General features: G+C 37.1%; 2 protein-coding genes across 7 annotated transcripts; one reads left to right on the top strand and one right to left on the bottom strand.

The window, feature by feature from the left end:
* The first annotated feature begins 18 nt into the window (after positions 1-18).
* Positions 19-13,749, top strand: LOC149730347 (AMP deaminase 1-like). Its single transcript, XM_089886974.1, has 17 exons — positions 19-94; positions 842-1,023; positions 1,404-1,588; positions 1,848-2,088; positions 2,334-2,481; positions 3,040-3,223; positions 3,506-3,644; positions 4,158-4,289; positions 4,609-4,671; positions 5,008-5,139; positions 5,642-5,805; positions 6,194-6,316; positions 6,694-6,861; positions 7,336-7,456; positions 12,466-12,675; positions 13,017-13,123; positions 13,450-13,749. Exons 1-17 carry the CDS (start codon positions 55-57, stop codon positions 13,646-13,648), a joined length of 2,538 nt encoding a protein of 845 aa, XP_089743100.1. The 5' UTR covers positions 19-54; the 3' UTR covers positions 13,649-13,749.
* On the bottom strand, positions 7,637-12,299 carry LOC149730348 (uncharacterized). 6 transcript variants are annotated; one of them, XM_089886969.1, is made up of 3 exons: positions 9,056-12,299; positions 8,840-8,995; positions 7,637-8,704 (listed from the first exon to the last, which is right to left on the bottom strand). In XM_089886969.1, exons 1-3 carry the CDS (start codon positions 12,006-12,008, stop codon positions 7,884-7,886), a joined length of 3,930 nt encoding a protein of 1,309 aa, XP_089743095.1. In that variant the 5' UTR covers positions 12,009-12,299; the 3' UTR covers positions 7,637-7,883. The 6 variants fall into 6 exon arrangements, with proteins under 6 accessions (XP_089743095.1, XP_089743097.1, XP_089743096.1 ...); XM_089886971.1 differs by having other exon boundaries at positions 7,637-8,101; positions 8,544-8,704; positions 8,840-12,298; XM_089886970.1 differs by having other exon boundaries at positions 8,840-9,769; positions 9,947-12,298.
* Positions 13,750-13,975: the final 226 nt, after the last annotated feature.

The following is a 13,975-nucleotide window of genomic DNA, read 5'->3' as shown; positions in this document are numbered from 1 at the left end:
ATTTAACCTTCATATAAATAAACTTTATATGAATTGTGTGCAACCTATACTGCCATGGGTTCGTCTTGTTCTAAAAATGGCGTTGGGCCATCCGGTAAGTTAAAAATGTAACTTGTTTATCCTTGCCCGGCGGGGAAACGACAGTCGTTATAACACGGGTGTTCTGTTTCATACACCTCATGCCCGCTTACAAGTTACCACGTATGTAACTTATTTATCCTCGCATGGCGGGGAAACGACAGTCGTTATAACACAGGTGTTCTGTTTCATACACCTTGTGCCCCCTCACGAGTTACCACGTATGTAACTTTGTGAAATTTTTTTTCTGCTTGGCTGACAGTTTAGACAACCCGTCAGTGACCTCTGGGTTGAATTTGCTTTAATTTATTCGTTTAAAATGAAGACGTCACACCAATGTGATCTTCACTACTTCACCGGTCATATTTATAATATTAAGGTTTCTCAAATTAAAAAAAGAAGTTCAATTTGGAACAAGTTTAAACCCGATAGGTATTTTAAAATATCAATTGTGGATAAATAACTTATACAAGGGGGCTATTCCCAGCTTCGGTAGTTTCCCACATACAGTGGAAAATTCAATAATTTTGGTTTGTGGAAAGTCCCTAATAATGAGTTAATATAGGGACACCTTTAGCACATATTATCCAAATATCCTGATCGTGTTTTAAACAATTAACAACGCTCTATGGGAGTCGTGAGGATACAGTTTTATATTTCTTTGAATGTTCTTTGTTTACTACAAATTGGAACGAGAAAATGGAATGAAAAGGTGTCCCATCTTCCCCCACTCCACCAAGTCTGCTTTAATATTTTATATCAGACTTCGACCAATCTTCGTCCAAAACAAGCTTGGAAAGTGAAAAATGTAGTCCTGGTACAATCGCGTATAATGTGGAACGCTTGATTACGTCACAAGTTGAAAACGGGTTTGTTAACAATGACGTCCCTTCATCTGAACAACGATCTAAAAGATTGTCCGATATCGCGGAAATGTTATTTTTGGTAAGAATCAGCTCTGGTTGTAAGAACAATCTTTCCCCTTCTTATCTGCTAACTGGTAACGTAACAATCAACCACTAACCCGTAACACATGGTTATCTGTAACGTACCGAAGGGTTCTTCACTAATACCTGGTTATAAATTACCACGTCTTTAATTGTGTGGACTGTTTTATTACTCTATGACTGACAATTTGTGTACAACCCATTTGTTACCACTGGGTTGGAGCAATTCTAGTTAGGTGTCTTGCCTAAGGACACATACACCCACAAGAGTAGCATCAATCAGCCTTGAATCCAGCACATAAACTATATATTGATTTAGTTTCGCTGTCTTAGATGTATGCCGTATGCGTGCTTACCTACTTTTCCAATATTCTGCAGCAACAACAAACACTTGGAACGCAGCCAGCCGTGGAAATGGGAAATGAAAAACCGATCGAGCTTGAGTCGGAACAAACGCGACGAAGGCTTCAGAAACATCGGGCTTCGGTGGCGTATGCAAACGGTCGGGGGGGAAAACGGGGGTCTGTTGTACCAGAGTTTGAGATGACGAAGACACACGATCAGTAATTATAATACTTATTTATTTATTTTAATCAGCTAATGTGATTATTCTTTCAACGGCTCTAGTATAAAAAAACATGTTATTTTTGACATTTCTGCCAACTGACAAGTCCACGTCAGGGGATCTGGGGATGTAACCACAGAACATCGAAAATAAGCTAAGTTTTCATACACGATGATTCGTTGAAAGAATATTTAAATTATTGCTGGTAGCAGAAGTAATATAATGTTATTTGTATTTGATCGAAACTTTATTGACAGTGAGTTGCCGCCTGCCTCTGTTGTTGCCTCATCCACAATATGCGACGACACACAAGTTACCTCGGCTGTTCTAATAACGGCAGAGTCAGATCTTCTCGACCAAACAAAAAGCAAGCATAGCATTCTTGATAAACAAGAAAGAATAAAAGTTTCGGAAATGTCATATGCGGCCACACCGCTACCCGACACTCACTATCAGCGAGTTTCAGTAACTGGTGAATTAGATGACTTACTCTTGGACGTAAGTTTAAGTTAAATTTGTTTGCAACAAATTCAAAAATAAAAAAAATCATAAAATAACACACTGTGTGGAAAACTGACGAAACAAAACCAATTTTGTCCGATTTTTAGAATGAAGTTGTTTTAGAATTCACTTTCTTGCGTTGCTTTATGTATTTCGAGTTTCACTTTCAGGAAATATGAGACATGCAGTTGTTACCTTTAGCTGGATTTTTGTTTCTTATTAATTTTCCAATTTATTTTTAGGAAATACGAGACATAGGTATGAGTCTCATACACGCTTTAAAAACTCGTCAACATTACATGAGAGCTTGCCGTCAAAACTTTCCATCATCTGTGTCCAAAGCTTTGTCGGAAGCCACAGGGAAACCATGCAAACATCCTATTTATCCAGGTATAACAAATATTATGTGGAAGGTTTTTAATATATAATAGGGTGGGGAAAGAGGGGACATCTTTAGCACATAATATCCAAATATCCTGATTAAGTTTTAAACAATTAACAACGGTCTATGGGAGTCATGAGGATATTCTTTGAATTTTCTTTGTTTCCTACCAAATGGTGCATGGAATAGAATACCCTGGCGAATAATTTTCTATATTCGCTGTATTTCCAGCATATCAGATGGATTTTTTAGCATGTGCGCTAAACATACCCCGCATGACAACTCTTGACATGAGCTTATTGCCTGAATTAATCAGCCAAAAAGTAATGTATGCGGTAACTTGTTAGTGGGCATGAGGAGTATGAAACAGAACACCGTTGTTTAAACTGCGGTTGCCTTGCCAAGAGATGACAAATAAGTTACATTTATTGAATAAAAGTGCAAACATGTTGTTCACAAGATTTTTCCTGTTGATTCCCTTCTCTTCGTTCTTTAAATAACATATTCTTAGGTATCGTTTTTAAAGAGATAATTTAAAATTATGTTATGTAACATTGCTGTAACAGATTCAGTGGACCCGATGGGCAAAGCTCATTTCCCCAATGATGAAAAACACTGGAAAGTTGAAACGAAAAAGGGAATCGTGCAAATTATAGACGGCGAAAACGAAGTGTTTCTACCTCATGTTAATAGAGATAGATTTGTGGATAACCGGAACCTTCTCTATGCGTTTGTAGCTGATGGACCATTGTGAGTGTCAGTGTGGGCGAATGTGTCCTTGGGCAAGACACTTAACAGCAATTGATCCAACCCAGTGGTCACTAATGGGTCGTCCAAATTATCAGCTATACGTAAAAAAAAAAGAAAAAAAGTAATCACCTACAAGGTTTCATACGTGGTAACTCATAAACGTGTATGAGGTGTATAAAACAGAGCACCTGTGTTGTAACAACTGGAAAGGTGTCCATCTTCCCTACCCCGCTATAACACCATTGTCAAGCAGAAATGACAAATTATGATTTTTCTCAACAGAAAGACATTTTGTTACCGGCGTCTTTCGTATTTGAAAAACAAATTTGGGATGCATCGATTGCTGAATGAAGAGGTTGAGTTGGAAGCGATGAAAAATCCCGATGTTTCGTGCAGAAGAGACTTTTACAATGTTCGAAAGGTAAATATAATAAAGTTAATCTGTCGCAATGGTTATCGTGCTTGCTTTTAACCAAGAAGTTTTGGGTCAAGGCTAGTCGCTTCTACCATTGTGGATGTGTAGGCATATGTATCCTTGGTCATACAATTCATAGTAAATACCCAATCCAGTGGTCACTAATGGGTCGTATAAGTTGTCAGCAATTGCCATTAACCGATAAGTGTCTTGCCCAAAGACACATGCGCTCACAATGTTACCAGCAACAAGCCTTGAACTTTTTACCTCAGTGTTAGAGGCAGGCACGCTAACCACTTTGCCACAGACAGAACATGGTAACTTGCAAGGTAAAGTTCGTTTGCTCACAGATTGACAGTTGACACCCATATCCAAGCAGTTGCTTGGCTTAGTGTTCACTGATGGGTTGTTTAAAATCTAAACTACCAGCCATGTACACAAAAAATTGCCTTCTAAATAATTTCCCACCAAGTCACAGAAGCGGATAATTCCAAAAGTAAAATTTGTTTGTTTTCACAGGTTGACACTCATATTCATGCAGCTGCATGCATGGGACAGAAACATCTGCTTGGTTTTATACAGGAAAAGGGGAGAACGGAATCAGACAGAATTGTGCTTGTTAAAGATGGCGTTAAAATGACATTGAAACAAGTAAAAAGTTCATATATGGAAATTCTATATAATTTTAATATATACTTGACAGCCTGTATGTAACATTTAATTTCATTTCATAATTTTAACTTGTTAATTTCTGATGCAAACAGTGACGCAACTAAAAAAAGGGGAGAGGGGGATTTTCCAAAATAAATTTTGCTTAACTTTTTTTAAAAAAGGGGGGTCACGTCACCGAAACTCTCCCCCTGGCTGCCCACTGGATGCAAACGAGCTGTAAAAATGTATTATTGCATCAAAGATTCTAAGAGTGAATTATTATATCTTCCCCAATTTGATTCTGAATGATTTTTTGAAGGTGTTTGACAGTCTACAGTTGGATCCGCATTATTTGAACGTTGATTCATTAGATGTTCATGCGGTAAGTTATTACGGTGGATAATATGGATAAATGTAACTTGCTTTATTCTCGACTGGGAGCGCAACTTTTAAAATATTTTAATCTCAACCAAAGCGAGCGATCAAAAGTGCAAATTAAAAACGTAATAATTCAAATTTCAAAATGAAATTCCGTTTGTCGGCAGAGATGCCAGGCCTACACTGTCAAAGCTTGAATGAAATCAAAATTTTTCGTAGTTAATTCTTGCAGTAAAACGGAAGTCGTTATAACACAATTGTTCTGCCTTGATAAAATGTTTTTTTCAGCCAAAAATGCAAAATCTGCAGTTTTATATTTTAATCCTACTCTCTTTCACAGGACCGACAAACTTTTCATCGCTTCGATCGTTTCAACAACCTTTACAGCCCAATGGGAGCTTCAGAACTTCGTGAGATCTTCCTTAAAACAAGCAACGACATCGGAGGAGAATATTTTGCCGATATAATACGGGTGAGTGGTGGATGGGGTCAAATACGATCAATGACAGTTGTTAATAAATGTAACTTGTTTATCCTTGCTTGGTGGTCGTTATAACACGAGTGTTCTGTTTCATACACCTCATGCCCACTTACGAGTTACCATGTATGTAACTTATTTATCCTCGCATGGTGGGGCAACGACAGTGATGATAAGACGGGTGTTTTGTTTCATACAGTTGTGCCTGCTTACGAGTTACAACGTATGTAATTTTGTGTATGATAATAATTTTGTAACTATTTTTAACTTGTTTATCTTCGCGTGGCACCGCAATGACAGTTGTAATAACACAGGTGTTATTTTATACACCTTATGCCCAATTACAAGTTACCACAAATGTAACTTTGTGGGTGAATACATTATTGGACTTTTCTTTTTTTCATTGCTTACAGTTTGGAAAAATTACAAAAGTTACCAATGGGTTAGAGAAATTGAAAGAAACTTTACTATATAATTAAACTTTGTGTTTTTACAGCAAGTTGAGAATTCGCTTGTTGAGCAAAAATATCATTACCTTGAACTAAGACTTTCAATTTACGGGAAGAATTTTAATGAATGGCAGAGTCTATCTCGTTGGTTCACGTCTCATAAACTTCAAAGCACGCATATCAGATGGATGATTCAAGTACCTCGTTTATAGTTAGTAATCACTTTGTCTAATTATTACTTTGTTCCAATTAGGTAGGCTAATAATTTTGTATTAACAATAACATTTAGTTGTTGTTTTTCTGTTGATGCCTCTCTCTTTAATGGGTTTAATTATAAGCTATACAGAAAACAATCACCCACAAAGTTACATTCGTGGTAATTTGTAAGCTGTTTGAAGCATAACACCCGTGTTATAACGACTGCCGTTTTCCGGTAACACAAGGATAAATCAAGTTACATCAAGACATAGAGCTTAGGTCCATTACTCCTGTTATGTTTATACAATACACTCACAAAAAAAGTTAGGCTTAGACGGATAACACCAAGCCTTAAGTAGACCAATTTACAAGCAAGATACATTCACACCCATTAATTGCAGTGACCTATATAAAGCCAAGGGTGTTGTTGATTCATTTGAAGAGATTTTAGACAACGTGTTCCGTCCAGTGTTTGAAGCCACTGTTCGACCTCACAAAAATAAAGAACTCAGTTTATTTCTGCGGTATGTTGGTGTGATGTCCGCTGACAGGATCCACAAGTTTAATTTGTTTCTCTGTTGGTTTTAAAACGGCCAAACTTTTTTGTCGATTTGTTTTGGGTAATCTTGTTAGGATTACAAGAGTTACTTTGACAAATTGAGGTATATGAAATAAAACATCTCACAAAGTTACATCTGTGGTAACTTATAAGCGAGCACGAGATCTATGAAACAGAACACCTCTGTTATAAATTCATAACGACTATCATTTTCTCGCTACGGGAGAATAAAGCAAGTTACAGACCTAGAAAATTTTTAGATGTTTTTTATTTACTACCAAATTGGACAAGAAAATAGAATAAAGAAGGTGTCCCATCTTACCCCAACTTACTTTATTTAAGGCACATCACTGGGTTCGACAGTGTAGACGACGAATCAAAACAAGAGCCAGGATTTATGAAGAAAACTTCTCCCACCCCAGATGAATGGAAGCGAACCAGTAATCCCTCGTACACGTATTATCTTTTCTACATGTATTCCAACATAGCACGTCTCAACTATTTACGACAGTAAGATGATTTAGTTCTACCTGTACAATGTAGAATATTAAACTATATTGCAACAGACATGCTTTTTAATTGGCCCTCTTTCCCCAACTTTTTACCCATAGGGTGTTTTAACAACTGTTGTTTTGTTGTTGATTCCCTTCTCTTCGTTTTTCCCTATCGTTTTCAAAGATATAAATACAAGTTGTGTTATTATAGTGTCCAGCGCCATGGCGTAGTGGTTAGCGGGCCTGCCTGTAACCATTAGGTAATGAGTTCAAGGCTCGTTGCTGCTACCATTATGGGCGTATGTGTCCTTGGACAAGACACTTGACGACAATTGCTCCAACCGAGTGGTCACTGGTGGGTTGTCCAAATTGTCAGTTTTACAGAAAAAAACAAAGTGCTGAAGATTGATTCCTTTCTATATTATATGTCTTAAAAATTAAAAAAAAATTATTTAAAACGGTATATTATATATTTTAACCTAATCCACAGCACAAAGGGAATGAACACGTTTACATTACGCCCACACAGCGGGGAAGCCGGACACCACGATCATCTACTCACAGCTTTCATGCTCGCAGAAAACATATCTCACGGCCTCGTCTTAAAAAAAGTAATTTAAAAAGTACAGTTGAAATATTGGCACATTTTTTTTAACCAGATCGAATAAAAATTTGGGAAGTGCTTTGAACCCAAAACCTCAAAAGTAATTTTTGAACTAAATTAAAAAAAAATTAACAAGTACAGTTGAAATATTAGTGAAAGTCTCAAGGTCACTCAGTTCAAAAGGATGTTGACACCAGTAGCACATAATTGTAATGAATGCAAAAACCCCACAAAGCTTAGGTTATATACTCATAAAATAAAACATGGAAAACATATATACAAAAAACAATGGGGACAAAGTTAAGGAGTTTAAAGGGGACACAAACATACAACTTAAAGGGGACAACATATATACACTTTTTATTAGGGGACAACAAAATGGTTTTAGAAGTAATGAGAGATTAACAAATTCATTGTATTTTTTCTTTTTCTTTTTAAGTTAAACATGCATAGCGTAAAACGTTAAACAACGGTATAGATGAAACGCCTTGTTTGGTCAATGCATCAGCCAGTTGTTTTTTCGATTCAACCCATTCCATTGATAAAAGTTTATTTGTTTCCATCATTTCTTTAAGGACTGCAATGTCAATTCGCAGTCGTTTGTCAGCAACCCCCTTCCTGGAATGAACTGCATCGTACAATGATCTGTTGTCTGTAATGGCGTGAATTGGTAATTTTGTTCCATGTCCTTTTCCATAGAACAACTCTGTAATCATATATGACAAATAATATGCAGCCTCAACTGCATCACATGCTGCAGATGCTTCTGCTGCCAATGTACTTCGAATCACTCTTTTAATTCTCTTCGACTGCCAAGACAAAATGTTACATTTTTTGTTTTCTCCAACAAGAAATATTAGGAAAGCACCTTGGCTACCACCGTCATGTAAATTGGCAAATGCTGCATCAGAATACACAACAAGTTTTAATTTCTCTACGTCACCTAAAGACATAAACTTAATTTTCAGATCTTCGTTATGTAACTTTCTAATAACTTTGTTGCAGTGTACAATATCTTTTACAGTTGCTTTGTTAAAATTTGTAGCCAAAACACAGACATCAAACGATATATCCGGTCTAGTGTGTGAGCTTACCCATAAAAGTTGGCCAATTTTCCTTTGAAGCAACTCCTTTTCAACAGCTGTGACGTCACTATTCATGTTGCCACGACGACAACCACTAATATTAATAGGTTCCAACAACTTTATGTAAGAGGATTGATCTACTGTTATATGTCCTATCGTCTCTTTCATTTCTAAGCCGATATATTTAAATTTTTCGCTGCTTTCCGATCCAATGGTAAATGTTTTATATAGTTTTTCAATCACGAGTGTTTTAAATTGATCATTACCTATCCACAGTATATCATCCACATAAACACACATCATACCTTGTAGAACATTATTGATATGATAGATGAACATTGCTTGATCTCCTGAACTTGGTTTCGCACCAGCGTCTATCATAAAACGTCGCACTCTCTCATACCACAAACGGGATGCATCGACCAGCCCATATACACATTTGCGAAGCTTCCAAACAACATCTGGTGGACAATTGGCCTCATTGGGCGGTTTCAAATAAATATCCCGATCAACTAATTCACCTTGTAAGAAAGCTGTCTTTACATCAATGCTGTTCATGCGCCATTTCATCTGTTTTGCTACGCTCAACATTATTCTCACAGCTTCTTTAGAACAAGTAGGTGATTCTCTTTGTAGATTTTGTTTTTGCTCTTCGAAGCCTCTTGCAACCAATCTTGCTTTGGGTACCATATCATCACCTTTTTTCTTCATGGTACAAACCCAACGCACAGATACACACTTTTGGTTTTGGTTCTTTACTTCTTGAAACACTTGATTTTCTCTCCAACTTAACAGTTCTTTCTCTTTTGCTTCACTAAAAATATCACTGGTTATTACAAATGATTCTTCAGTTTGTGGTGTAGTTTCATTATTAATTTGTTCATTAGTTTCATCATTAACATGTTCCAATCCGGTTACTTTCGAAAAATCAATCCATGTACGTTTGCCACGAACCTCATTAGGCAAATCATATTCAACGTTGTAAGAATTTTTATACTTTCCTGTGGCTTTACCGGCTCTACTTAAAATTGTAACTTTCTGTTGTACCCCATCTACATTGACAAATTGAACCTTATCATTAGCTCGCAGTCGTGGTTGTTGTACTATTGTTCTTGTTAATTGTGGCGCCGGTTGAACAACTTCTGGTTGATCATCATGATCACTTTCTTCATGATCACTTTCATCATCGCTGGATTCTTGGATTGACGGATCAATTGGAGGCTTTTCTGTGGTATCTTTGGAAATTGGATTATATACTTTATTGTGTTCATTTATCCTTGACACTCTACAGCTATGTGCCTTTACATATTGACCACCATGTCTTAGAAAAATGACTGCCCCATCTTGACCCAAAACCTTTACTGGGCCTCTCCACAATGGAGAATCATCACGTTTATAATATACTAGTTCACCTATGTTATACTTGTCACCGGTCTGACGAGTTTGTCTCCTCAAAGCTCTTCGAATCTTCTCGGATGATTCGGCAGAAATGAATGCCCTTCTGGCTGCATGTAGAGCAGATAGATGTGCACCAACATCAAAACTTTCAGCCTGTCCATTAAGTGCAGGTTGTTTGTCAGTAAGGGTGGTGGGTAGATTAATATTTCTGCCAAAAACAAGCTGGTGAGAACTAAAACCAAACCGGTTTACGAGTGCATTCTTTGCACTTACACTCCACGCTACTGCAGTTTCCCAACTGCATTTTTCTTCATATTTTATTTTTGTTACCATATTGGATAAAGTGAGATTATGCCTCTCACAAAGGCCATTACTCCATGGTGAATAGGATGCTGTTGTCACCACAGTGATATTAAAGTTGTGACACATGTCATGAAATACAGCATTGTTGAACTCCCGTCCATTATCGCTAAAAACCTTCTGCGGAGCTCCAAACAAACTAATCCAATTAGCCATAAAGGTTTTAACAATAACATTTGCACTCTTCGACCTAATTACTGATGCGTTGCTAAAACGAGTAAATGTATCAATCATGTGAAAGTACCAAACATTGGGCTCTAGTTCATGTAAATCCATGGCGACAGTTTCGTTAAAATCTGACCCCCAAGACAATCCAACAACAGGCCTTGCTGGTGTTTTTTTGTGTTTTTGGCATGTATCGCATGATTGTACAACATCCAGAATTAATTTTGATTTTTCTGGTGTCAGTTTGTCTGAACTTTTCAGTAGTCTTTCCAAATTTTCAGCAGACGCGTGGCCAAATTGTTTATGTAATTTGATAATTGAGTTACGCTCATCAGTTGTAGCCAAAACAGACTCGCAGTCGTAAATGTCAGCCGATTTTATTGGTAATATATCAATACAATAATGCCCGTTTTTCGATAAACTGAGTTTGATTTCATTTCCGAATAACCTCACAGTGTCATTTGATAAATTTAGTTGAGCACCTGCTTTTTTGAGTGACGTTTTACTTAATAAAAGTGGCAAATTTCCAGGAACAACCTCTGCACTAATATGGCAGCGCTTACCAGCAATGCAGGCTGGAAGTAAAACACTCTTCGATGAAATTACTTTTCTTCCATCCCCAAATTTGAAAAGGGTGTAGCTTGGAAAAAACTTTAACTTTTTCCTTTCACTTAAGCTTATAGAATTGATAAATTTATTAAGCCAAACCTTTCCACATACTGTTTTTGTGCACGCCGTGTCTAATATACCATGAGTCTCCGAAACTTTGTCTTCTCCTTTTTCCTCAAGAAGCAGGATGAGATTAACTTCTTCATTTTCCACAAGATTTGCCTGTCGTGATCGATGTGGACAAGAAGTTGCCCAGTGCATTTTTGATTCACAAATAACGCATCGGGTTATTTCTCCAAACTTGTTCCGTGGATTCTGTTTTCGTTGTGTGTCTTTTTTATTCCAATTCACTGGAGTCTTTTTCCTATTCATATATTGATTTTCAAACACTTCTTCCTTTACATTTGATGAAACAGCTTCAGTATTCCCAAAAACCCTTTTTAGAGAGGACTTCATAGTTTTGAGCTTTAAATCCGCACCCAACGTGAGTGCTAATTGGCGTTCACCATGACTAAGATTGGCTCCATCCATTAACTTGAAAGCTAAGACTGCGTCAGATAATTCCATCCCATGGCTACATATTTTACTATACAAATGTTCAAATTCAAGTATGTAGTTATTGATAGACAGAGATGACCTTGAGAATGTATTGAACCTCACATAGGCACTGTATGCTTCATCAACTTTTTCTGTTTTAAATGCCTCATCCAATTTGTTTAGAAGAATATCCAATCCACCATCACAATGCAGCTCTTCAGTTGATAAACTTGAGATGGCCCTCTGAGCCTTGACGTGCCCCTCTAAGGCATAAAGATTTACAATGATTGCTTGCTCAGATTTTTTAACATCAGAGACTAACTGCCACATTGATATCTTCCTTCTCCATTCTACATAGCAATCATTTTCAACAAATTTTGGTGGAGATCTTCTTGAAAGTGCCATTATTAACTTAATAAATAGAGTACTTAAAAGTTGCAACCATCCTCTGCTACCATGAAAGTCTCAAGGTCACTCAGTTCAAAAGGATGTTGACACCAGTAGCACATAATTGTAATGAATGCAAAAACCCCACAAAGCTTAGGTTATATACTCATAAAATAAAACATGGAAAACATATATACAAAAAACAATGGGGACAAAGTTAAGGAGTTTAAAGGGGACACAAACATACAACTTAAAGGGGACAACATATATACACTTTTTATTAGGGGACAACAAAATGGTTTTAGAAGTAATGAGAGATTAACAATTAGCACATTTTTTTAACCAGATCGAATAAAAATTTGGGAAGTGCTTTGAACCCAAAACCTCTGGGTTGGAGGCAGGGCGCTAACCACCGCGTCCAATATACATTAAAACGTGTTGTATCACACACATTTAATTAAATTTTATTTTATAGGTACCTGTACTGCAGTATCTCTACTACCTTGCACAAGTTGGCATCTGCATGTCCCCACTTAGCAACAACCATCTATTTCTCGAATACAACAAGAGTCCTTTCCCCGATTATTTCGCTCGTGGTTTGAACGTTTGTTTATCAACAGATGATCCGTTGCAGTTCCATTTTACGATGGAACCGCTGATGGAGGAATATGCTGTGGCCGCACAGGTTCGTTGGGTAATACTGAATATGAATGAATTGAATGTAATAATGTAACTTGGTTTATCCTCACCTGCCCGGAAAACGACAGTCGTTATAACACAGGTGTTCTGTTTCATACACCTCGTGCTCGCTTACAAGTTACCACGTATGTAACTTATTTATCCTCGCATGGCGGGCAATGACAGTCGTTATAACACAGGTGTTCTGTTTCATACACCTTATTGCGATGATGATAGAGCACCCGAGTATATAAAAAGATCTAATGTCACTCAATAGGCAGTTAAAATGAAATAAGGTGAAATTTGTTGTTAAACTTATTTTTATCCCTAAACAAAACTTTTCAACAGGTATGGAAGTTAAGTGTTTGCGACATGTGTGAATTGGCGCGCAACAGTGTTCAAGTTAGCAGTTTTTCACACACAGAAAAACAACATTGGCTTGGATCCACTTACAGGTAAAATTATTCATAGCATGTGGGTTTGTTAGAATGCCTGAGGTTCTGGGTTCAGGGCTCTTTGCTGCTACCAATGAAGTGTCCTAGGGCAAAACGCTTATTGGAAATTGCTTAAATCCAGTGGTTACTAATCAATAGTCTAAATATTCGCTACACAAAAAGAATTCCCCTCCAAAAATTATTAAAGTTTAATACATGGTAACTTGCAAAAGGGGACAAGGGGTTTGAACACAATTGATGTTGTAACAATTGATGTTGTATAGCATGTATAGCAGTAAAGCAACTTACATTTAACTCAGTATATACAATGTGTATTTCTTTGTTAGGGAAGAAGGAGAAGTCGGCAATGACACTTGCAAAACAAACGTTCCAAACATTAGAGCTGCGTTTCGTCACGAAACTCACGTGCAGGAACTCAACGTTCTTTGCCACGCCTACTCTCGCGATGTAACTGAAGATTTAGAGCCACCAAGTGAGGCAATTTCAAAGGTCGCTGGCGAGTTTGACAAAGTTGAAAATTCATGAATGTGGGATTCTTGCTTGCAGACTTTATACGGTGATATTCACTGCTACCACTTCCAATGTATTATCATGTGTGTTATCCAAATAAAACAAAATCAACTAGATCTCTTAGAACTGTGGTTCTTAAACTTTTTAGTATGCTTTACGCTTTTAACAAAGATGCTTATCAGATTTAACCCCAATAAGTAATGTGGCACTTATTTATTAAAAAGCGAAAACGACTAATTTAGTTATACTTAATGCAACGGATGCGCTTGCTTTTTGGCAACTAGTTGTTCAATGTCTGGTAAAGTACTACAATTGGCACAATTTTTCTGTCCCGTCAACTGA

Source organism: Ciona robusta, chromosome 10 (assembly GCF_009617815.1).
Source record: "Ciona robusta chromosome 10, ASM961781v2".
NCBI lineage: Eukaryota > Metazoa > Chordata > Ascidiacea > Phlebobranchia > Cionidae > Ciona > Ciona robusta.
This window is presented reverse-complemented; position numbering and strand designations above follow the sequence as displayed.

What these genes read in the sequence shown, in the direction of transcription:
- LOC149730347 (XM_089886974.1), top strand. Translation starts at nt 55, where the DNA reads ATGGGTTCGTCTTGTTCTAAAAATGGCGTTGGGCCATCCG. An exon ending in TAGATGACTTACTCTTGGAC is followed by an intron (nt 2,089 to 2,333) that starts GTAAGTTTAAGT and finishes ATTTATTTTTAG; the next exon opens with GAAATACGAGACATAGGTAT. An exon ending in ACGGCCTCGTCTTAAAAAAA is followed by an intron (nt 7,457 to 12,465) that starts GTAATTTAAAAA and finishes TTTATTTTATAG; the next exon opens with GTACCTGTACTGCAGTATCT.
- LOC149730348 (XM_089886968.1), bottom strand. Translation starts at nt 12,008, where the DNA reads ATGGCACTTTCAAGAAGATCTCCACCAAAATTTGTTGAAAATGATTGC. An exon ending in TATCAATAATGTTCTACAAG is followed by an intron (nt 8,705 to 8,839) that starts GTATGATGTGTG and finishes ATATCGGCTTAG; the next exon opens with AAATGAAAGAGACGATAGGA.